Source organism: Frieseomelitta varia, unplaced genomic scaffold, assembly GCF_011392965.1.
Source record: "Frieseomelitta varia isolate USP_RPSP 00005682 unplaced genomic scaffold, Fvar_1.2 scaffold_412, whole genome shotgun sequence".
Taxonomy (NCBI): domain Eukaryota; kingdom Metazoa; phylum Arthropoda; class Insecta; order Hymenoptera; family Apidae; genus Frieseomelitta; species Frieseomelitta varia.
Window position 1 is genome coordinate 112,291 of NW_025110160.1, and position 25,146 is coordinate 137,436.

At 33.8% G+C, this 25,146-nt stretch overlaps 3 protein-coding genes and 1 long non-coding RNA gene across 15 annotated transcripts; 3 read left to right on the forward strand and 1 right to left on the reverse strand.

Moving 5' to 3' along the window:
- Positions 1-2,718: 2,718 nt before the first annotated feature.
- LOC122531727 (protein pellino) lies at positions 2,719-8,275 on the forward strand. Of its 6 annotated transcripts, XM_043659865.1 has the most exons (9): positions 2,719-3,162; positions 4,702-4,880; positions 5,352-5,447; positions 5,577-5,759; positions 5,849-6,080; positions 6,159-6,359; positions 6,444-6,731; positions 6,803-7,134; positions 7,225-8,275. In XM_043659865.1, exons 2-9 carry the CDS (start codon positions 4,846-4,848, stop codon positions 7,349-7,351), a joined length of 1,494 nt encoding a protein of 497 aa, XP_043515800.1. In that variant the 5' UTR covers positions 2,719-3,162; positions 4,702-4,845; the 3' UTR covers positions 7,352-8,275. The 6 variants fall into 6 exon arrangements, with proteins under 6 accessions (XP_043515800.1, XP_043515801.1, XP_043515804.1 ...); XM_043659866.1 differs by lacking the exons at positions 4,702-4,880; positions 5,352-5,447 and adding an exon at positions 3,330-3,383 and having other exon boundaries at positions 2,720-3,162; XM_043659864.1 differs by lacking the exons at positions 2,719-3,162; positions 4,702-4,880 and adding an exon at positions 3,965-4,273.
- A 19-nt stretch (positions 8,276-8,294) lies between these two features.
- LOC122531729 (putative RNA-binding protein Luc7-like 2) lies at positions 8,295-19,182 on the reverse strand. 6 transcript variants are annotated; one of them, XM_043659875.1, is made up of 8 exons: positions 18,980-19,023; positions 18,673-18,767; positions 15,567-15,889; positions 15,401-15,486; positions 10,217-10,790; positions 9,514-9,612; positions 8,667-9,415; positions 8,295-8,476 (listed from the first exon to the last, which is right to left on the reverse strand). In XM_043659875.1, the coding sequence occupies exons 6-8, from the start codon at positions 9,607-9,609 to the stop codon at positions 8,398-8,400; spliced, it is 924 nt and encodes a 307-aa protein (XP_043515810.1). In that variant the 5' UTR covers positions 9,610-9,612; positions 10,217-10,790; positions 15,401-15,486; positions 15,567-15,889; positions 18,673-18,767; positions 18,980-19,023; the 3' UTR covers positions 8,295-8,397. The 6 variants fall into 6 exon arrangements, with proteins under 6 accessions (XP_043515810.1, XP_043515811.1, XP_043515812.1 ...); XM_043659876.1 differs by having other exon boundaries at positions 10,217-10,265; positions 10,419-10,790; positions 15,401-15,889; XM_043659877.1 differs by lacking the exon at positions 10,217-10,790.
- Positions 15,777-16,661, forward strand: LOC122531732. Its single transcript, XR_006307374.1, has 2 exons — positions 15,777-15,895; positions 16,091-16,661. It is a non-coding gene; the product is annotated as an uncharacterized LOC122531732 (long non-coding RNA).
- Positions 19,183-19,755: 573 nt separating the features above from the next.
- Positions 19,756-23,713, forward strand: LOC122531733 (histone-arginine methyltransferase CARMER). 2 transcript variants are annotated; one of them, XM_043659885.1, is made up of 8 exons: positions 19,756-20,187; positions 20,652-20,792; positions 20,875-21,369; positions 21,448-21,714; positions 21,803-22,025; positions 22,114-22,400; positions 22,481-22,617; positions 22,812-23,713. In XM_043659885.1, exons 1-8 carry the CDS (start codon positions 20,055-20,057, stop codon positions 22,938-22,940), a joined length of 1,812 nt encoding a protein of 603 aa, XP_043515820.1. In that variant the 5' UTR covers positions 19,756-20,054; the 3' UTR covers positions 22,941-23,713. The 2 variants fall into 2 exon arrangements, with proteins under 2 accessions (XP_043515820.1, XP_043515821.1); XM_043659886.1 differs by having other exon boundaries at positions 19,757-20,187; positions 22,830-23,713.
- The last annotated feature ends 1,433 nt before the right edge of the window (positions 23,714-25,146 follow it).

Here is a 25,146-nt window from a genome sequence, read left to right on the forward strand (position 1 = left end):
ATGTCAAACGTAAATCTACCTAACTGAGAATTTGCACAGTATATATATATATATATGTGTGTGTGTGTGTTAATAGAAAGTCATTGTTTGGATAATATAATCACCGTCACGCTGAATAATTAAATAAATAAATAAATATATATATATATAAAAATTATGAGACTCTCGCAACAGGACTGTGCATATAATTCAGAATATAAATGTAATTCTTCAACTTGCGATTACAAACAAGGCAGCATATTTGTTGACAAGATATACAAGATGATAACGATAATCACAATGGATGGATCATCATAAAACTAAAATGTTTATCGAAGTCAATTGAATTGTGGACTGTCAACTTACTGGCCCATTAACTTTGGAAGTTTGTCGTTTTACAAATTTCCTCCGAGTGACAGGGCTATATTCTACAAACAATAAGACTATTTTGCAAATCCCTCGGTATATCTGAAAATGCATGATTGTGATGTACTGTCATGGTCGTTGTAAGTAATGGTTAAGTATATATACAATAACGTACTCCTTACAAATGGAAAGTAAGAATGTGGATTCCTTTAAATCCGTATAATACTCACTGACTAAGCGTTATTTGATTTGCGTTTCAGCATATGCATGACTCCTTCAAAACAAGTGAATTCAAGTGTTTCGAACATGATATCTTCGTGTAACTACATTTTTGAAAAGAGTTCAGAATTTCGCGAATTCTAAGATCTACAAAATAAAGAGTGCAAAATTTATTCATTTACAACGTTTACGATCTTTCGAAGTAGATATTTCATTCAAAAGTGCATAAAAAATATCGAAAATGTCATAACAAAGGTATGAATAATAATCTATAAAAAAAAAGAGAAAGAAACTTTCTATTCCATAATGTCACAAAAATTATTGTATAAAAATTATATCTCGTATAAAGTGCCAAATAGATGTATTGTATTAATTCTAAGAACAAAAAAAAAAAAGTAGATGATTATTCAGATCTTCCATTTCCTTTTATTAGATAGGATGTTCCGAATTTAAATGTAAAAATTTCGGGAATGCGTAGAGAATCGATAAACTCTGTAAAAAGGTTCTTTAGTAAGTTGCTCGGTTTTGCCTCATTTTAGAGAAAATCGCGAAGGAAAAAAAAAAAGTTCGTTTCAGAAAAGCTTGCACGTTCCTGAAGCCTTGACATTTAAATTTGGAACATCCTGTATATTGAGTTGGACCAGTTCAAAGAAATTTGGTTTTTCCATAGAGATCTATTGTTTCATAATACCAGATAACATAGAGATGAAGTATTCCAACTTTTTTCTAAATATTTACCTAAATGATAGACATGGAGAATGTACAAATGCTATTTGACACTAGGATCATGATCCCTTCAAATAATATTTGAACGAACCCCGATATATGTATACGAACCCCGGCAGTTTTGAGTATAATTGTATAGATCGCAATAAGTACTTACACACTTAAGAAGAAAATTATTACTTTCACTAATTTTTTTTCAGCATTAATCATGTTGTAATCTTGAAATTACTCTATTTATAAATATTTTCAATTAATATCATCAGTTCTGAACAAATTTATTTGTACATATTTCAACTTAACGTATTAATCAATTATAGTTTTCTTGTAAAATTGTTTACCTCTATCCAAGCAGTAAGTATAGAAAATTGTTTATAAAGAAACGTGGATCTTCTCATCTCGGGATAATTTCACCTTCGAAGATCGTCAGAAGATAAGAAAATTCAGTAAGTAACAAGAAATTAAATCACCTGTTTGTTGGAAGAATGATACACCTAAGGAAAATACATTTCTTTTTTTCAGGATTATTTTCTTACGTGTTTCAAAGGCGATAACGATTTGAATGTGTCATTCTTTTAACTTTTAGATTAAACGTGCGTACGTACTGTTTGATGCTTGCGATACACTCTGAAATGCGCTTTAAATCGCATCGAATATACGTATGACTCAAATCACTTCAGACACGATTCAATACTTCAAAAATTTGTATTAGTTTCAAATCTTAAATTTTATCGTTAAGTACTAAATCTTTCAGCGCTGAATTTTGTACAATATCGAAAAATATCTTCTAGTTACTTTGAAATGAGATTCAAACGTCTACAGACGCACTTTGTATAATACATTGATCCTTGATTCGTTTAAAATTGGCGTTACATTAATTGTATTATATACAGGATGTATAATAAATTTAAACCGTGGATGGATGTAAAAAAAGGAAAGAAAAAAATACAAAGTACTATACAAAACGCCTTGTTAGCAAAGATATATACAAATATTGTATCTATGAAATAGCTGCGCATTTTTCTCACAGAGACAAAAGAACTAAAAAAGCGTAATTTTATTGAAACTCGGCCAAAATTCCCAAGAACTTTGTAATATCATTAATTCCATTATTCACCGATATCAAACTTAATTAAATTAAAAATTATCTTTAATGAATGACGCGAAATTGACATTAAAATGAACACGCATTGAACGACGCTGCCTGTATACTGTCGCTGTTTCATGCATACAATATTCGTTGGTGAATCTATGAACAAAGTGTGTCGGTGTCGATTGTTACGCAACGTTTCTTTCTTCATTTTATATGTAGATTAAGTTCTGGAAGTTTGGGACACCCTGTATATAATACAGACGTCGGAACGTGCGAAACAAGGGAATTTTTTTCCCTAGACAGTTGGCTATGACGGCTTTGCAAATCCCACGGCCGTGATTGTCCGATGAGTATAGTTTATGCGAGGCACTTGCAAATAATCGGTGCGTCCAGCGATTATCGGGGGGGGGAAGAAAAAAAAGAGAAAAAAAGAAAAGGAAATATCGCGGTTTGTCTCGGCATCTATCGTCAAGGCATTTGTTGATACAGTATCTTTTTTTTTTCTGTCTCGATCAGGGTGATTTCGTCTCGGTAATGGTCTGTAATCCCTGGTGCGTGCCGTAATCATGAATAAGAGGATCATCAACGCGACATCACTCGAATATCATGAACATAGTAGCAGTGTGATTTAAGAAATGGAAAATTAAATTAAGAAACAACAGTGGGCAAATGATTTTTATACTCCGTTAGTTTTTGCGCGAACGATCGGCCGACTGTTGTTGCGTGCCTGAAGCCGTGCGGCGATAACAGTTTCTGAACGCAGAGCTCAGCATGGTGATACGGTAAATAGACCATCGTTTCTGGATGCCTAGGTTAATTAATGTTGTGTTCGTGCATCGCGATCTCGTCGCGATCCCATCGCGGCTCATTTCACGATCCGCTCGTGCTCAATGTTTCTTCCTCCTTTTGTTTTCTTTCTTATTTTCTCTTGTTTTTCTTTTTTTTTCAGCCTTCCACCAATCCGCTCATTTGTTAATGTTTTTAATTGGATCTGTTCGGCCAAGTAAATATTTACCTACACTATTATTATCTTCAAATGTAATTCGCAGAATGCCATCCAAAATATTGTACATGATATGTTCTCCAAGTATCGAATTCCTTTGACAGACCCTGGTATTTGTTCCTCAATTTTTTTTTTTTTTTGTTTTTCATAGGTTACAGCGCTAAATGTGATGATGCGAAATTGAATCGAAATTTTCCTTGTTGCGTGTTCCCGTGTACGTGTCGTAGACATTTATGTCGTGAAAACGATAAATGAATCGACAAGTATATGTTTGTTCGATGGAAACAAATTTGGCTTAAAATGAAATTTTGAACTGAGCGCAATAAATGTTTTTATGTTTTACAAAAAGCGTCTTATTATTTTCTCCAAGAAAAAAGAAACAAAAAAAATATACAAGCGTGATGTGACAGAAAATGAGGATGCTTTGACATTTGTGTAATTGTTGTAATGCCATGTTTGTGATTTATATGAAGTTGAGCTAGAAATAAATGCAAAAACACAAATACATTATCAAATGGTACATACAGCAACGTGTAATAAATCAGTGGTATTTAGATTTAAGATTTAATGATACAGAGACCATGCGATAGAATGTTACTTCGAAAAAAAAACTAAATGTTTGACTTATTTAAATGAAAATCATATATCATTTAAATAATTGTTTCAAATTTGGAACATATATGCATGTTAACTTATGTTAATTATAACATAGTTACGTTTAGTCTAATGTATGTACCTTGGTCACATATTGATAAAATTGATGGGTGCAATATTTTGATAAAAATGAATATGCAGATAAGATAAAAGAATCTGTTTGACCAATTCAGTCAAATGGAATCAACAATATTAACTGAACAGTCTCATATTCATTTCTTCAGAGAGAATACGATGTATTTTTTTTTTATTATGTCTTATGTTTGTAATACCTGGTGCTTTAATTTAAATAAATGTTCATTGCAAATAAATTTTATTGTGAGGATATACTTTTCATGAACAAAACTGTTTTAGAAAATATTTTGGCCATACTTTCTGATGTATCATGTATAGGAACAGACAGTTTTTTTTCTACAAGTGTCAATGTATAGTGTTACAATTACGTATAATTAGCAAGATAACAAGTTAATTCTGGCTTTTGTTTTGATATATAAAAATAACAAAATCTTTTCTTAGTTACCCACTGTTATTGGATCATTTATCTTCTTTTAATAAAAGAGAAAAAGAGTAAATAGATTGGATGAAACTTTTATTAAATCTAGGAAAATGCTAAAATATATGACAGTATAGCAATTATTATTACACTGAATATTTCTTATTGCAGATTATAATTACCAATTCACAGCATCTCATGTTGCACTTGCTCATGTTTGCTCAACTTCGCAAAGATACTTACGACTGTCTGTCCTTATGAGTATCTTTTGAAGTACAGTGGAAGTAATAATCTGTTAATTTTACTCAAAGGAGGATGCCAGTAACTAAACGTATTCCATGCCTTTCGCGGTAAGTAAGTGGTTTACGTATTACATACTGTAGGACAAGAAAAAAACAGAGATCCACAAATAGGTGACTTAATACTTTATATTATTATTACTTTCCAAATTTTTGTTTTTGTCGAATCACATAATTCTTCCTAAGAAGGTTTCTTTTCTTTGAGATCAATGTGAAAATGTAATAAGTACTTATTTAACCATATATACTGTAATTTTTAAAATGATCTATAACATCTGTCATTTTAAAAATAACAGATCTGTTTTCTGTGTTATAGCAATTATGTTACTGACATCCACCTTAAAGCTATACATCGCCAATAACATTAAAATATACGGAGCAATTAATTTAATTATCTATGTTTATACGTAGCTACTATGATTTTCTAATTTAAAGAATGTAATTAAATAAAAACAAAATTAAATACTTCCACACCAATAAATTGAAGATATTTGAACTTGTGATAAAATATCTGTATTTTAGGCTTAGGAATACTAGGCTTAGGAATATGATACAATGTACAACGAACATAAACATTGGGCCACATTTCATAATGATGAGAAATGAAAAAAGGCAAAGGTGGTAGAAATAATAATCACTCCTTCCATCCTTGAACATTTATAAATTTTACAATATGTAGTATAATTTTGACAAAAATAATGTCAATTGTTAGTTTTACTATTAATTATTAAATTGTGTTTATTTCAGATCTGACGGCGGTAGCAGTGAAAGTCCATTACTTGTGGAAGAAGAAGAAACAGTTGGTGCACCTCACAGTCCACGCAGCAAACATAATCACAATCATACACATGCTAACCCTCATAGGTCCCATAGTTATCGCCATGAAAAACCAAAACAGTTAATAAAATATGGAGAATTAGTTATTCTTGGGTAAGCTGACCCTTTTCTTTCACATTTCAACAGTACCAGCGAAAACAAAATCAATGCGCAAAGCAACAAGTTGGTTGAATATTTTTTAGTTACAATGGATTCCTCCCGCACGGAGATAGAGGAAGAAGAAGAAGTAAGTTCGTTTTGCTTAAACGGCCTGTAGCGAATGGCGTGAAACGCAGTAAACATTACATCGTTAAAACACCTCATAGTTCACAAGCTATTCTTAATACAAAGCAACATTCGATATCGTATACTCTTTCTCGAACACAAGCCGTTATTGTGGAATATACCGAAGATGAGGAAACTGACATGTTTCAGGTAAGTTTCGTGTTATTTAATTCTTTTAAGTGTTGCGTTGGCCCGGCAGTATTTATATTAATGTATTTATAAATACAGGTTGGACGTTCTTCTGAATCTCCTATCGATTTTGTCGTCATGGACACATGTGCAGGTGGTGGCGATAATACTAACGAGGGACGTGTTGCTCAAAGTACAATTAGTAGGTTTGCCTGTCGAATTCTGGCCGACCGATCAGACCCTAAGATTGCGAGAATATACGCCGCAGGTTTTGACAGTTCGAGAAATATCTTCTTAGGGGTAAATTCTTTTTGCATTTCTGTACAAATAGTTTCCGAGATGATCGAGACTGTAAGACATAAAAAAATCAATTGCCGATTGTAGGAAAAAGCAACAAAATGGCAAGAAAATCGCGAGATCGATGGACTCACGACAAATGGCGTTTTAATAATGCATCCACGGGGGCAGTTTTGCGGTGGTGAAGCGCAGTGTGGTTTCTGGAGAGAAGTCAGCGTAGGCGGAGGTGTTTTTTCACTAAGGGAAAGTCGAAGTGCCCAACAAAAAGGGAACGTCGTAGAAGATGAGAACAATATTTTGCAAGATGGAACTTTAATCGATCTCTGTGGTGCCACGTTACTTTGGAGATCGGCCGAAGGTCTAGCAAAGTCACCAGTACGTACAAACAATCTTTACGTTAGTATGGAAACTGTAAGTCGAGAATATATAAAATACATTTTACATAGACAAAGCACGATTTGGAAGAACTGGTCGACGCTATAAATGCGGGAAGACCACAATGCCCAGTTGGTTTAAATACACTAGTTATACCACGTAAAGCAGCTGCCGATTCAGCGCAACAGCAACCATATGTTTATTTAAAATGTGGACATGTACAAGGTCACCACGATTGGGGTCAAGAAAAAGACAAAGCCACAAGAAGATGCCCAATGTGTTTAGTAGCTGGTTCAGTAGTTAAACTCTCTATGGGTATCGAACCTGCATTTTACGTTGATTGTGGCCCGCCTACTTATGCATTTAGGCCTTGTGGACATATGGCTACAGAGAAAACTGTTAAGTTAGTATAACTGTTAAATTATGCTGCAGTATTTGTAGATTTTTATTTATTTAACGGTATATATTTATAATATATAAAATTATGTTACAGATATTGGGAGAAAGTTGCAATTCCACATGGTACAAACGGTTATATTGCAATTTGTCCGTTTTGCGCAATCCCTCTCGAAGGAACGCCAGGATACGTTAAACTGATTTTCCAAGATAATGTAGATTGAGGTTCGTTTATTGTAAGGTCGTGAGTATGTGTAGAAACCATTAACTTCTTATAAAATGCAAGGACTACCGAAATTAATAAAATGTAAATAATCTTAATGCAAATATATATATATATATATTCATATAAGTAAATAAATTAATAAATATATATATATATATATATATATATATATATATATATATATATATTTATTATATATATATATATATATATATATTTATTATATATATATATATATATATAATAAAGTTTTGTCTTCTTCCTTCGAATATAAATTTAAGCAAAACTTTTGTATGTACAAATAGCTCTGCAATAATTATTATGTACATGGCTCTTAAAATAAATATCCCTTCTTAAACAGTATTCATTACATAAGGTTTTTAATTTTCAAAGTTCCAATATTACATCCTTATTTTCTATCTGTTATATTTTATGAAGAAAATTCTCCTATTTTCTTTCTTTATACGATTTGAATTTTTAAATTTGTGAAATGTAAGGTTGTGAGAAAATGTATAGCTGCAATACTTGAACCAATAATTATTTAAACGTATATATTTCTGAACATATTTTCATTTTTTATACTTATATAATAATCACATAAAATGTAATTATGTTATAAATATGTAACATTTCCAAATGCGAAGTTACATCTGAACTATCCTTATGTACACGAAATAGCAACTAGACTTAAAAATATAGTCGGTATATCAAGATCAAATAGAATAAGTATGTTAGTATATTAATATCTAATAAATTCATACCTGCTTTTTTTTTACACTGACAGGCGAATATATCTAGTTTTACACAAAGATATTTTCGAAATATTGGTGTTTCTAGTAAATTGCGACGGACAATGTACAAATCTTACTTTGCATTATCGAAGAAAAAGTTCTATTGAAAAAATTATGTTCGGTAGACGCGATCTTGTTTCCTTTTTGTCATTCTTTTTTTCTTGCCTTTACATATAATGTGCATAAGTAAGCACGTGAGAATTTATACGAAGAAAGAAACGATTGAGCATAATCGAAAATGATTGAATTATTTTTATCTTTTCCGATCATTGGATCCACTACGGCGAGAACGGGATCGACGGCTACGGCTACTACTGCGTGAGCGTTTCGATCTGAAACAAATCAAACAATTGTCTTCTTAACAGTTACAGTCTAAATGTTAATTATATTTCATTCGTTTCAGTTTAGATTCCAATTTCAATTTTCGTTGGCGAGACTTTCAACGAGAACTTCCATCGTTTAACTCTCGCGCTAGAAATTTGTCAAACTAACTGTGTTAATTCTTAATCAATTGCAACAAACCTTTTTCCACGACTGCGGCTTCGAGACCGAGACTTTCTCCTATCCCTATCTCTACGTTCTCGATCCCTGTCACGATCGCGATCGCGGTCACGGTCACGGTCTCGGTCACGGTCTCGGTCTCTGTCGCGGTCACGATCACGATCACGATCACGCTCGCGATCACGATCACGCTCGCGATCGCGATCGCGATCTTTGTCCCTGTAACCCAATCCTCCTCGTCGGCCATCGCGATCTCTGTCCCGATCGTCTCTATCTCTGTCCCTGCGCCTGTCCAGCAGCGATTCCCTTTTCTCTTTACGTCTCTCCTCCACAGTTTTCTGAAGTTCCGCCAGCTTCTCGCGGATCTTGATGAAGCCCAGATGCAACTTGCCGCCGAAGTGATCGGCCAGGCGTCGGTCGTTGTCGTGAATGCCGAGGTACGCGCTGCAAACCTCGCAGACACGTAGCTTTTGTTGCTGATAACTGGACGCTGGCATACTGTTCCGATACTCTTGCTCGGCCTCGTTCTTTTTCTTTCGCAGCTCGTCGATCTCGCCCATGAGCTTCATGGATTCCTCGACAAAGCCCTCCTCGCCGAGCTGCTCGGCCTTGGCCAACTTCTTGCCGATTTCTTCCGCAAGCACGTGAACGTTGTTTGCCTTCGCCGCCACCTCGGCGCTGAGCTCCTCTTGCGTTTCAGCGAGCCGTTGCTTTGCTTGCTCCGTGCGACGATCGCAATCGGCGATGAAATTTTGCAAGTGTTCCATAGCCTTGAAAATCGAAAAGCGTTTCCATTGTAAAAAAAAAAATTGTTAAAGTGAATTTTCTGTTGGGGAAGAAAAAAGAAGAAAAAAACAACAGAACTTACATCGATATCGTAAAAGTGGTCCTTCTTCTTTTGCGCAGCCTCATAGTCAGCCCGTAGGGCCAAATCGTGAATCTGGGGGCATTCTCCCAGGTCCATGCGCTGCGATTCATAAATCATTCGATATTAGCTCATTATTATATTCGATCCTGAGAAGCCTCGTTGGATTTATTTAATATGTATAAATATATATATATGTATATACATATAATCCCTCCCGACTTGTTTTTTTATGAAAGATTGTATTACGGCAAGAACAAGGTATCTCGACTGGTCGTTCCGTGAAATAGAAAACTGAATTGGTTAAATCGATAATCAACTATAATAATTTGAAACGCAATAAATGGCAGAAGTTAAGGACCCTAATTGTCTAGAAAAATACGGTCCAAAGATGCTTTTCATTCATTTATTTATTTATTTTTTTTTTTTTTTTGAACGAAAACTTACAAATGGTAGCGCTATTTTTGGTATAGACACACGCGTTTATAAGATAATTATATATACGTGTATATACAGTTTCGTCGAATAAATAAATATGTCGATACATATTTATTCATTCGTATATACGTACGCATATATATATATATGCTTACATTCGACTGAAATTATTATTATCATTATTATTTTTTTTCTCTTTCGTTTCAAGAAATTTCAAAGTAAAAATACAATTCAATTTACAGATAAATATTTTGTTATGTTCACTTACAGAGTGGCAACACCTCTCCGCCTGACACGACAATGCGATGGCAATGAAGCTACAATCAGCACACACCTTAAGTTCATATGTTCAATGGTCTATGAAACAACTTACAGCCTAATAGGTTTATTATACTATTTACGAGTAGAACACGAAATTGCCATATGTGAATCAATTCTAGACGATTTAGAAAACGGAGTTCAATACGTACATCCAATGCTGAAGAAAATTTTTTCTAACAAAACTTCCGTGCTGTACAGTTTCCCCCTAAATAAACAACGCTCGCTCACTGTTTCATGCCACTTTTCACTCTTTTCTTTCTTTCTTTTCTCTTTCTCTCTCTCTCTCTCTCTCTCTCTCTCTCTCTCTCTCTCTCTCTCTCTCTCTCTCTCTCTCTTTCATGGATGACTTTATTATCGCCTTGCAAATTGCCAAAATGAACGAGGTTAATCATTAAGAGTCAATGTACGACTTCCCTTTTGAGTACTTTTTCTGTTTTCGTTTTCTACTGTTTCTTTTTCTCATCGTTGTTGTAATTTTCGAATAAATTTCAAGGTTTAAAATCAGTATGTGTGTGTATCAACTGAAAGCAACACGCATTGAAATTAGTTTTGATGACAGTTCGACTTTACATTTTAATTCGCTAATGCTAATGGCGCGCGTTCCAAACGAACGAATAGGAAAAAGAATTGCAACACACGTCGCCATATTTGATTTCGGACGAATAGGACGCTCATACATAGTGAAAACTCGATTGAACATTTTCCTTAAAGCCGATCTTCGTGTAAATTTTCAAATCGAACGGATTTGAAAATTACCCGTTTCGATTTTTCAATTTTGAACGATATATGTTGAATTTTCATAAAATGGCCAATCGAAGTTTCGTAATATATCTGACGTTAATCGAAAAATTTGGTTTGAATTTGTTGAAAAACTTTTAAATTTAAAAATTTACTATTCTTGGCAATTCGCATCTATGTTTTTCTTGTCAATTCTTTCACTTTTCTTTTTAAATTGTTCCCTTTCTTCTTCTTCTTACTTTTNCATTGGACGCGTCGCAATTAGTGTTGCGCATTTTTAAACATGAGTGCATAGATTAATAACGTCGCGTACTTATTTTCGGGAGTTTTAAACATGACGAAGCACTCTTCGCGTTGAATTTCCTGTTTCACTTATTATTAATGCTAGTGAATTAGTGTTGCGAAGCAAGATTTGGTTTGTTCCTCGGATTCGTAACATAAATAATTGTACAGTAGCCCTTCTAGTTACTGTATTATTCAGCAGAAAATGCTTGTTTTTTAATAGCCCTTTTGGCTATTGTATCGCGGTTTCCTTTTCATTAGTCTAGCCCTTCTGGCTATTCATTTGCTTTTTTTCCAAATTTCGGGACTGTTTTAGTGGTGTGGAATTGTTGTGTTATGTTTTTTAAGCTAATAATCCAACAAATGAGTTTGTTACAGATTTATCAACTTCCAAATGCATGGACGACAGATGGAATTACATGGACTATAGAATTTGAAGGGGATAATGCCTGGGTTTTTTATAATGGTAATTAACTATACTTGTTAAATTTATTTCATAAATCTTTTTAATATCAACAAAATAAGATTACACGTAGAATCACTAAATATTCATTAAAAATTGTATAAAGTATCCTAAACAGAATGCTTGTTACAAAAGTTAATTACTGAAGTAATACATGTTGATTGGCTGTGAGCTAGGTGTTTGTGTAAATCTATTTGATTAATGGAACCGCATATCCATTAGATTAATGAAAAGTAAATAATGTGTAGTTTTGATATGTGGGTAATTAAATTGTAAGCGTATGGAAAGTATTTCATTCGAATTTATATATTTTTTGTACAAAAATGGTTTAGAAAATCTAGGATTAATTTCTTCTATAATTAGTAATTGAAAGATTGATTAATATTATTAAAACACGAGGTATTTATATAATGTATTTTATTAACTTTCGGGTTTCTACAATTTCATTTTCAAGTAACAATGTCTGTAAATAGATAATATAGCGCAATAATCGTAAAATATCAATTGTAAATGTTACTTAAACGTAAATACACTGAGAAACCAAAATTCCTATGCAGAACGTATCTATTGCTTGAATACACGTAAAATTTATCGTGCAACTTATGATATAACAAACTTAATAATATTTTTTAGAAGCATCGTCATATTCTGTCTTAAATAAAAATATGTCTACATAAGAACACGCATACAATAAAAGAAGAATTGTAAATTTCACTTCTCTTTGGACAGTCATGATTAAATTAACTCTCGTAGCAAGTTTAACAGACAGACAAATGCAAATATTTGTAAAAATGTGTTTGTATCTTCAGTGACACACAGGTATCTTTACCTCTTATACAGAATGTAGTATTCCACGTGATATTCGTATCATTATATTAAATTTCCCTTTTTTGTAACCTTTGCGCTTCCTCGTTGATCCTTCTTTTGTACAAACGACTTGCAGCTAAATTTATAGATCGAGGAAAGCGTAACAAACTTTTGAGTATCGATCATTAACGCGATTGTAAAAATCAATATATTTCCATAACTACGTTAGTAACATTTCTTTTAGTTTACGCTACAAACGTCGGAATCTTGCAATTGTCTTCTTTCCCCTTTCTCCTTTTTCTACATTGTGATTAAAAAGATGGAACTTCGATTGATCATTTTTAAGAGAATCGAAGAAAATTTCGCTCGAGGATAAATGCGAGACTCGTACAAGTAAAAGTTTAATATTTAAATATTTGGAATTAAAGAGTGTGTTTACATACTTTTGTTACGTTCTTTCTTTATTTTCTTTATTAGAGCAACGAATAAAAGGAAGTTTAGAATCGACATTTATGTATTACACGAGTAAGTTTTGTACTCAACAGTTTTTTCTATGTAGGGAAATGTAATAAACAATTCATTGTTTTTGTATACATGAAATTCCATTCATTAAATTATTATAATTTTTTGTAGTGCTTAATCTTTAAACTTTCTTTCGTCTGTCACTACTATACATAGGAACAGCGCAAATTAAATGAATTGTTCTTCCTATTTGAATTTTAATTCTTAACTATTATCATTGGATACTAAGAAAATGATCCAAGTAACAGTTTGAATTGCATTTAATTCTGGTGTACTTCATTTTGTATTCTGTTTCTTGGTACTTAATGAAGGTAGTATAAACCAAACTGTTATGGTCACTTATAATTCAACAATATTAGTAAACAATTAAGTCAATTTCTTGTTAGAGTTATTGCAGATTTTGACTCTCGATGCGAACGTAGACTTAGAAGTCTAATTATTGCTCTTACCTGTTGTTACAATTAACCAAATTAATCTACTCGGGAAAAATATATGCATTACTTGCTAATAAATATTTGTTAAATGATAGGCGAACGAGGAAAGACTGCTAATTAAAAACGATCAATCGACGCTTCGATGATTAAACTTACAATAGCAATTTATAAATTACACAAAACACCACACGGAAAATAGTTTGTTATCAGTCTGTCTCGCAAAATGGTATCAAAATGTGTATGTAATTACGTAGTAAAAGTAAAAAAAAATGTATTCGTATGAATTAGCTTCGTATGAAAGCTAAACAATCGTAAGGTTATAATAAATATCACTGAAGACGTTTGAATTACAACTAACACTTGAGAATTGCATTTTTAAAAACTCTGCTGCATTCCTCTGTTTCATAAATTTAAAAATCCAAAGTCTACAGAATTCAAAATTGAAAGTCCAGACTTATAAGAAAAATAAAAAATTCTCTAGTTCATTTGAGAAACAAGGAAGTTTGATATTTTTTTATTATTTGTTCTATTACTTTCAATTAACAGTAATTAACTAATATGTATCAGCTTGAAAATATTTAAAATTCAATCGTTATTAGTAATTAAAATTTGACGAAGGAGTGCCAGATAGCTTTTAAAAACGAATGGTTCACTTAATAATCTAATTTGATAATATCGGGTATATGAAAAATTCTTGATGCAAGAAAACCTACAATGTAAATCGGTCACGTACGTTTAGAACTCTTAAATGTGCACTTAGAAAAAGAGTGTGCGACGCGATTGTCAGCGCCAACAACAATATCGTTCGCATATAAATTTGTTCTTCATGAAAACACTGACAATTTTCTTCCACGGAAAAATATATATTACATTCGCGATACCCGATAACTTTTCTTTTCTGACGATGTAAATGTAAATAACGTGTCCTTGAGAATACTGCAATAACAAATTTGTAGTAAAATCAGTGACATATAAACGTTAGCGTAACAACATCTTTGGCTTTTAATTCTCTGTTAGAAACGAGCAAAAAAGAAAGAAAAGAAAGACTGAAATCGAAGAAATACATCAACGTAAGTCCTTCCAAAAGAAATAAATAGTATCTCTGCCTTAATTATTAACAAATCTGCAATAAAATACATCGACATCAACGGAACAAAGTAAAAAAGTCGTTCACGATTTTCGGTTCCAATGGTCGATATCCAGTCCCTGCGTATTTATAACAATCTCTCTTCTCTCCGTCCCTATTGCCCGGATGACAACCATTCAACAAAGAAAACAACTGGTAAAGATCTGCGCAATATCTTACAACGTTATTAAACCTCTCATCGTAACACTCAGCGAATCGTCTGCAATCGTTGAAAATTACCCTAAACATGCTATTGATATGCTCTAATTAACTCGATCCTTTCCCCCGTGATCCGGGAAGACAAATACAGTGTTTCAATACACGTGGCGACAGTTACAAGTTAATCAAGGCAATAATATTCCTGTGACAATAATAACTCGAACGAACGTCAAAATTCGCAATAATAGCAATTAAGAATTAGCAATGATCGGTAATAATCAGGGTATCGTGTTTATATGTGTATCGTGTGTGAGTGTATGTGTACGTGTGCGAGGAAGAGAGAGTAATAATATTATAATAATAATTCCTAAATGTTGTTTTCGCGCTCGTAACGGCGATAAAGGCATCGCTTGAGAACGAGTTCAGCAATTCCTCCGATGTTCAGTCGTTTCGATATTTTTCTCTTTTTCATTTTTGCCTTTCTACAATTTTCCTACCTGTCCCTTTTTATATTTTTTTTTTGTTTTATTTTTTTTATTTTATTTTATTTTTTTTCTTTTTTTTTTTTTTTTTTTTTTTTTTTTTTTTTTTTTTACTTACAGAGATCACTGCTTCATTTCCTGTACCCACTACATCTCCGAGGATGAATACGATTTTCACACATACTTTCAAAGTAAACTTGATTTCTACCTGCCGTAAACGGCATTATTAGTAAGAAGCGACAATAAGACATCGTTCTCATGAGAATCAGCATGGCGCTACTCACCAACATTATACTGGCCTTTCAGGGTCTCGGAATTAATATTCGACTACTCAGCCTCGCCACCGTTGACCGGTAGAGGGGCTGAGGTAACCGCCCGCCTTTATGTATCATTAATCAAATTAATATACCTAGTACTTGAATTATGTTAAAGAGATAATCAAATTGTAGAATTGTAATACGTACGTCCTCTTCGCTTTTCAGTACTTACAGTAACGCGCATGTGAGAGCGACAAGTACAACACAACATATGAGCGGACAATACTCGCAACAATATTGTACAATGGATCTGATTGGAATTGCTTTTTCCAGAGACTCTGGAAATAGAACTGTAGGTACATTGACATTAGTGAACTTGTATATTCGTCATTCTCGCGAGTATTTGCCAGAAGTATTTCGTTTTTTTTTTTTTTTTTTTTGGTTTTTTAACAATTTCTTTCGTGTAATAAATTTTTTTTCTATATTTTGATATAAATGAATCTTCGAATACTTCGTTTTATTTATTGCTCTTTTTTTCGTATCTTACATAGTTATTTTTTTTTTTTAACTTTATACCGTGATAAAACCTGAGCAAGATACAAGGGTGCTTGCTAACTGCCATAAGAGAACGCTCCCCTATGCACCGAATATGCTAGGTTGCAAGTCTCCTTTTAATTTCCCCCAACAAGCTACGGTACTTTGTCAACAGTTAAAAAAAAAGCTTTTCAAACGCAAAATAAAATATATGTACTTCTTTTTTCCGTTTTAGTTCTAGAACATACTTGAAAGAATAATAAACTAAACACTTTTGTAAGACACGCACTTTTATTTCTACATTTTAGGAAAGAATTCTTAACCACGATTAAAATCTTTATCCTTTTATAGAGAAATATACTATTGGAATATATTAGTTATTCTTAATATTCATGTGTTAAGTAAGAAATATATTATTCATTCAAATGATATTGTAAAGATGCAATTACTTGTTAATGTCTTATTCAACCAAATCGATATGAATATTTAACACACGGGGAAAAAAAATTCATAATGTCGCCTTACTGCAAGTAGTTGGGCGGATGTAGACTCGAGAGAAGGAAAATAAACATTTTAATTTTCAATCTTTTTTCTTTTTTTAACAAACACCCTTTAGACCAATTCGCACAAGATGACAAAGAAATGCGCGAAGCAGTACCAATATGATCAGTATTATGCTTGTCGTATGGAAAATCACGTTCTCACTGTAATTGCAGACGTCATACGTTCGCGACTTCCTGCATATACGTTTCGCGATTATACGGGGCCATTAGAATAAACGTAGTTTTAATTTCTATGTTCCAGAAAGAAAAAAGAAATGAGATGAATGTGAAAATTTTTTAATGTTACTTCGAATAAAAGCTAATTCTTATTTCTAATTAATATGTTTGCAATCTTTTTGTACATATATATTTTCTGTATAAAAATTTCTACTTACAATTAAAAGTATTGCATCAGAGCATGACATGTATATCAACGACATGTGTATATTAATAAAATTGATGAAAACGTAAGGAAACGAAATATCCCAAGTTTAGATGTTTAAAAGTTCTGCATCTCACTTCTTTTGTTTTTGAGAAACTGAAAGGCTTCTCCTTATTTACATCATAATTTGCTGCCCCGTCTTGCACTTCAACGCCTATCTGGTGTGAATTGATCGGAATCAATTCTCCGAATATATCACACAAATGTTATCCTATTGTTTGTATACTACAAAATTGACTTGCATTGTTCAATTATTTGATATGATATATATAAAATCGATCAGACCAATTGGCACTGATGAAAAATAGTATAATTCAACTAGTTATAAACTCTTTGAACGTTTCGTATTATTTTAAATTACACAAAAATTGTTATAAAAATACATAAAAAGAGACTTGTCAGTGTATGTGAATGTTGAATAGAAAATTGTATATATTTTAATGCATATTATAAAAATAAGAAATGCATCGTTTCTTTAAATGATCCAAAGAAGATAGGCAACCATCCATCATTGAAAAATATAACAAAAACTATGCTTTAAACTTAACTGTGAACAAACAATTATTTATTATAGTTACACGATCCAAAACATAAGTAAATATTAGATATAAAGATAGACATTACATTAGCATCCTGATCATTCAAACAAAATAAAATGAATGATGCATACAACCAACCCTGTATTAATATGTAATGATGAGACTATTATCAGTATAAAACATCTGGTACATCATCTTCTTCATATTCATAAATAAGTTACTGATTACATTTAGCTATATATGCATGTATAGAATACATAATTGCTTACACATTTAGTAAATGAAATATATGAAACTTGTATTTTTATAATATAAGTAAATGCATAAAAATTACTATTTTGTACTTGAATATAGCAAAATATAAATATTTGTTTAATTATATAAATTTAAAAGGTAGCTTCTGTTTTCTTTGTTTCTTTAAATTAAATATAATATTAACTAAATGATGCCATTATGAAATGTTTTATATAAAAAAATATATATATAATACTTTAATTTATATATTCTGCCAATGATATTGTGTATTTTCATTTTCATAATATTGAAAAGCTTGTGTGAAATTGTATATATGCAAACTAAATGATATTGATGTAGTGTTTCTATGTATGACTTTCGCCTTACAATATAAAAAAAAAAATTAAATGATAAAAAGACACATAGCACAATTTAATCTTCAAACGTTCCTCAAAAACAACGTATTGTTACAGCTCTCACTTATACATATATAATCAAATTTATAGTAAATCAAATAAATTATATGAAAGCAATGTTATGTGTGAGTATTGATAGCATGTTACTATTATGCTGCAACATAAACTGAAGAGGAAAACAAATGAGTCTGACCAAGGGAATGAAAGCAATTGAATCGTGTAACCAGAATAGACTGAAAAGATATTTTAAATGTAACAACAAAAAAAACGAAATGCAACACCGATACGTACTGATGTCTGATTGCTTTCATATCAATGCGAATAAGTACCAGAAGGGGGTAATGTAAACAAAATGCTCTACTGTAGCGCAAAAGTGCCAATGGTATGTCATCGATATTCAATGAGTAATGACTCGAGTAAACTCACCGTTGACGACAGGATTTCGTGTGGGCAGCATGCCAGCAAAAAGCTCTTGCAGACCTTTGGATCCGAGTACTTCACTTGAAATTTGTTATTCTCACCTGGAATTACGTTCCATTTATTAACAGTCGTGTCTCATCAATAAATAAACATACGTACAAATGGTAAAAAAAAAAAAAAAAAAAAAAAAAAAAAGGAAAAATAATAGAAGAGAAAAAAAGGGCAAGCCACCATCTTGTGTTTTTCTACGAGATCTCGGGCAATTGTAAATAATGAAAAGTTGTAATGGGCGTCGAGTTCCAATAATACGTACCGTTCCGTCCAGTTCCCATCAATTGATCAAGCATAGCTCGCATTTGATCGTGAGCAGTCATTTTTTGAGAACGTGCAATATCTCAAACGACTGTCAAAAAATGGGGGAGAAAGACCAGCCACGCCGTCAGCCTACGAGTTATCGTTCAACTCTGAACGTATCGATCAGAATATCGTATACCACTAATCGTGTGCGCGTGATTCGTACAGGCCGTCGTTCTAGAAAATATGTAAAACCTCCGGAGCGCGAGCTCGGCGGCCAATGACGTTTCAGATCTTATATTCACGTTCAAAAGCGACGATTCGATTGGTCCACGTTGTAATAACAATTTCAACAATTTATTAATTGTCAACTTGACAATACAATAAAAACAAAGTAATTCACGGTGTCGTTGGTATTCAATACGAACATTCTCGAAATTATCGGCTATTTTCTGCTTAATCAACGCTTTTCGAAATGTTTATTTCCACGCTCTCTTATCTTAAGTTGGCAACACCGACCGACAAATTTACCGCATTTCTTTCAAAGAAAGAAAACGCACGTAGCGTGTATTTAAAAAACACGCGTACAATACAAATTACAAAAAAAAGGTTACAAATTTGATATAGAAATTCGTCGTTTGACATACTTTATATTCTATAAATGAGATACAAGGCAGCTAGAAAAAAAAAAGGAATAATAAACGGTAAATAGAACTAGACGCGTGCGTAGAGCTGCGTCAGCGCGAAAGCGACGCGTTCCATGAGGCCCCCGCAGAACGATCATCAATGGACGTTGTGTGCCTAGGGAGTTCAATTAGCTATATATTCAGTGCGTTAGTAACCCTACTGCGCGTGTGTAATACGCGCCGGGGGTGGTTAGTCGATGGTTCGGTCTACGGAACGTGAAAAATTGCCATTTCGATCGCGATCCGGTTGATATTGTTCGCGCGATTCGTACAAAGTGGGGGGCGAGATCGCGCGTCGTTCCGTTTTCCATTGACAATTTCACGGGCAAAGGCACACAGGATAGACGGCAAGCACGGGCGAACCAATTTGCGGGACTGCAGCGTACGATACGCACGCGGTGTCTAAAAATGGCGAAGGTGTTTCGCGCGGTGACAGTATCGACTTTGTCAAACAATGGACAGTCAACGGCGAAATTTAACAAGCCGGTCACGCTCAATATCAATTACGATCCACAGGGCCTCAGCGTTGAGTTCCTCGCAGGTACCGGTCCGTCGTTAAATAATCGGCTAACGAATTACGTTAGCGTCGTCCCGATGCGGGACAACATAACCACACTCGAACGATCGTTCGCGATCTCTCCCTTTTTTCTAAATTAAAATCTCACGGTAACTGGCACTACCTGTTACGGAGGTTTAGATTTTCTTACTTTGTTGCGCGAAATGATCGAGAGAAAACGAAATGTCTATTTTTGTGGGTGTCCATTTAATTCGATACAATTTGCAACATTGTACGTGTATGTAAATGTAATCTTCGTTTACATCGAATGATAACAAATAAACTTCCATAATTCTTTGTCAGAATATTTGAAGTACTGTGTTTTCGATATTACATGAAGGGTCTCTTGTTGTACAATCCTGTTTGTTTACCGTTTTCGAAGCGTTACTTGCACATGGTCGTAAATCATTTCGCTTTTTTTTCATGCTTCGCTTTTCATTTTTCAATAGGTGATTTAGTCGGTAGAGATAAAACAACGTTATTGGAATTTCCGGTAACTCCCAGCACAGAATGCTCCAGAGTTTCATCCAGAAGCTACGTATTCACACTTGATACAGACAGTTTACTCATAACATTTGCTAATGAAACAGGTAAGCAGATAAACAGTTATGAACTGCACAGTTTCATTTGATTTCTGACGTTTCCTAATTAACAAATGTTGCGTCTTTCTAGATTTTAGAAACTTTCATTCGCAAATATTGAAGTTGAAAAATGGCAAGGGTATTTCCGCATTTAATGAGAGGACCGAGGAGTCGTCGGCTATGCAATATTTTCAATTTTATGGTTACCTGTCTCAGCAACAAAACATGATGCAAGATTACATTAGAACTAGTACATACCAGCGAGCAATCTTAGGGAATTTATCTGACTTTAAGGACAAAGTTGTGCTAGATGTAGGTGCAGGTTCCGGAATATTGTCATTCTTTGCTGTCCAAGCTGGTGCAAAGAAAGTGTACGCGGTAGAAGCGAGTAATATGGCGAATCACGCAGAACTGTTAGTCGCCGCGAATAATTTATCGGATAAGATTATTGTCATAGCTGGTAAAATAGAAGAAATTGATTTGCCAGAAAGAGTTGACTGCATAGTGAGTGAACCTATGGGTTATATGTTGTACAATGAAAGAATGCTTGAAACGTATCTTCATGCGAAAAAGTGGTTAGTCCCAGGTAACGTTTCACTACTCTCATTCTGCCAGTATTGTTTTCAGCAACGATGATAGAAGTGACGAAATAATTGTTTCTCAGGTGGAAGAATGTTCCCTTCCCGAGGTGATTTGCACATTGCACCTTTCTCCGACGAGAATCTTTACATGGAGCAATTTAATAAGGCTAACTTCTGGTACCAAACGTGTTTCCATGGTGTAGATCTCTCAGCGATGCGAAATAACGCGATTAAAGAATACTTTAGGCAGCCAATAGTTGATACCTTTGATATAAGAATTTGTATGGCTAAATCTATCAGACACATTGTAGATTTTCAAACTGCTAATGAGACTGATTTACACAAAATAGGTGAAAATTTCCGCATTATGATGCATGATTTTCGTGACCAAGGTAGCCTCGATGATCAAAGTACTATATGATTTTATATATCCTTTAGAAATCGATGTCGATTTTCACATATTGGAAAGCGGTACTTGTCATGGCCTTGCATTTTGGTTTGACGTTGCATTTATTGGGTCAACGCAACAGGTTTGGTTAAGTACAGCTCCCACAGAACCCCTAACTCATTGGTATCAAGTTCGTTGTCTTTTGGAGAATCCATTGTTTTGTAAAAGTGGTCAGTTGTTGTCCGGGAAAGTCATTCTTATTGCGAACAAAAGGTGAAATAATATAACTGTGCGACAACTGTGTCTTTAAAATTTGTATGTTATTATAACAGCATGTTCTTTATCGCATAAAATATTTCAGACAATCGTACGACGTAACAATAGAATTAAAACTGGAAGGGACGAATATGGAGAGCAGTAGTAATACATTAGATTTGAAAAATCCATACTTCAGATACACAGGAGCAGCTGCACAACCTCCGCCCGGTTTAAATAATACTTCTCCCAGCGAGTCTTACTGGACGACCTTAGACGCACAAGGTGCCAGACAAGCAGTAAACATGGTTAACGGAATGTCTGTGAATGGTTTAGGAGAAGTTTCAATGGACGCGACTGCGGCGGTGAATCCCAGTAATTTACTTGCAATAGGTAAGAAGACGGTAGAAAATAATGTCATTTTGTTTGAAGAACGTTATAATAATTGTTACTTGCGTGTAATTGTCATCTAGGAGGTCAACCAAATATTCACCCTGGTTCGATTTCGAGTACAGGGCGAGGAAGAGTAGGAGGTACCGCAACGAGTACGCAAGCAGCACAATTAATAGGTGGTGGAATCACTCCAAATATGTTTACATCCCCCGCTACGGTAAGTGTACGTATATATTTCAGTTAGATCACGAGCGAGCTACCAACGCGTGGTACTAACATATATGCACCATACTCATGCACAGTTTGTATAAACATTTGCACCAAACAATTTGCTCGCTAAACTCGATTTATAAGTCCAAAGCAAAAGGATACTAAAGTTTTACGCCTGCCTGCGTGTCTTTCGCGCTACAGCTTGGTGTTAATTTCCAGCAATCGCTGGTCCTTGGCAATACTTCGCATTATCCAGTGAATCCCAGCTTGATGATCGGGGATTATGTGACACCTGGTAATGGCATATCATCTCAAACGTATCGGCAATGATCAATGGCGAAATCATTTTGCACTGAGTATTCCCATTCGGCGAAACAATTGAGCGACCGCCATAGCGCTAGCAGTAACGGAGACATCATCAACAACAACAAACAGAGCCGGAAACTGGTGTTCAGCTCTCCAGCAAGTAAATTACGACTCTCGTCTGCTGTTCGTATCTTAAACGCGGTTAATCTGGCCAATCTTAACACAAACATTGGCCACGTTAATGGCAGCGGCAACAACTTCGCTTACATTAATAAAGTTATCATTGGTTCTGGGTTTGGATTCGGATGGAGCGCTAGAAGAAATAAGTCACAATGGGAAGCACGTTGGAGGAGAGTGCGAACCGTCCTCTCGTAGTTGTCGTTAATTTTCCAATTTAGCCCTTATTTAATTGAGGTCCCACGAAGAGTCGATCTTCTACGTCGATGAAGTGCATGCTTGCCAAATGTACCCGAGAAAACAATATTTTTTAACGACAATACACTTTACTAAAGCGTGATGTTCCACGCGACAACTATTTTCACGGGGTCCTGATACAACAGATCGTTTGTACGTCAAAAATCAAATTTAACGAGTGAGCAACCGGAGGTGATCACAGTTGCAGTATTTCCCCAAACACCTGAACACCCCCCCCCCCCGCGGGTTTTTCCTCCGATGTACATTTTTTCAGAAACGTTTCAGTATCGGATTAACCGTGCACCTAACGATTGAAACTCTACGGTGTACACAGGCTTGATTGATTTTCGATCTTAAGCGGATTTTTTACCACAACGTTTAGGTGTATATATATATATATACGTATATATATATATATATATATATATATATATAGCGTAATGACGTTCCGAATAATATTTCGAGAAAAAAAAAAAAGTGCAAAAAGCAATAACTCGTTAGGGATACGATATGGAGCACTTTGTGGCATTGCCTGTTATTTACGTCTGATTTTATTTCTGAAGTGGAGTCAACATTCAGTGACTCTTTCTTACACGTCTCTTCTATTTAAAAAACGTAAAAAAGAAAAAAAGAGAAAAAAGAGAAAAAAGAACAGGAGAAAAATAAATTCTACAAAAATTCCGCATAGTTTACGTCCACCTTAATTTCATTTAATTTCTATTGCCGTTATTTTTTATTTTTTAGTACGTAATTATTTTCGTTAATTATTTATAACATAGAGAGAAAGAGAGAAAACGTAATTGTATATAATTAACTGCGTAAATCGATCAACCCGATGATATAATTTGCTTACTGAAAATAAGGGAACGAAGGATATATTCCGATAAAACGATGATAAATTATGTTGATGTGATTCGTATCTAGCCGACTTACTATATTGTATTACCGCTGTGTACAGATATTAGAATAGTGTGTACAGGCACAATTTCAAATTTGTGACGTTTGTATTACATATCGGCCTTCGGTCAATAGGATTAATTCTGTACTTTTAGTGTACTTTTTATTATAGTATAATTCTACCGCCTATACACGTCTCGTGCTAGTTAATCATTTCATTGGACAACTAAATTTTTCTCTGTTGAAAATTGAAAGAAGTGGATTTTGTTGTTTTAGAAGGACTTGTAATATTCCAATATTTGTAAACCTCACGACGTAGACAAATGTGAACATTTGAAGATACAAGATTTTATTCATTTGTACAAATTTATCATTTTTGGTTTTTTTTTTTTTTTACTTGATTATTTTACAATGTACATTTTCCCAATTTGAATGAAAACGCACATCAGAGCAAGATCCATTTATTTCATTTTCCAATTGCAGAAAGTTTCGTTACGCGATGAAATAAGAGAAAGGTTTCTTATTTAAACGACTTATTTAATTCTACTGAACGAATAAAAAGATACTTCTGAATTTAAAGAAATTAGGTAATCTTCCGATGATAAGACTTCCTTGTGATGTTTTTTGACGACAATACGCTTATAGAAGACGGTTAGTTTGAAAACGAATAGTTTAAAGATACAAAATATGAATAGCATACAAGACGTATAAAAGGTATTCTTGTTTTCTCACGTATTTATATACGCGTTTTAACACTATTTTGTTTAATAAAATTTCGTTCTTATTATTGGAAGATTCCTAATGTAATTGTACATATGATACTCTTAATTTTTACGAGTTGATTATATTCAGATCTCGGTAATAACGCTTAAGTTTCATTAGTTCCTAAGGAGTGCTCTTTATTTGTTATCTGCATAAA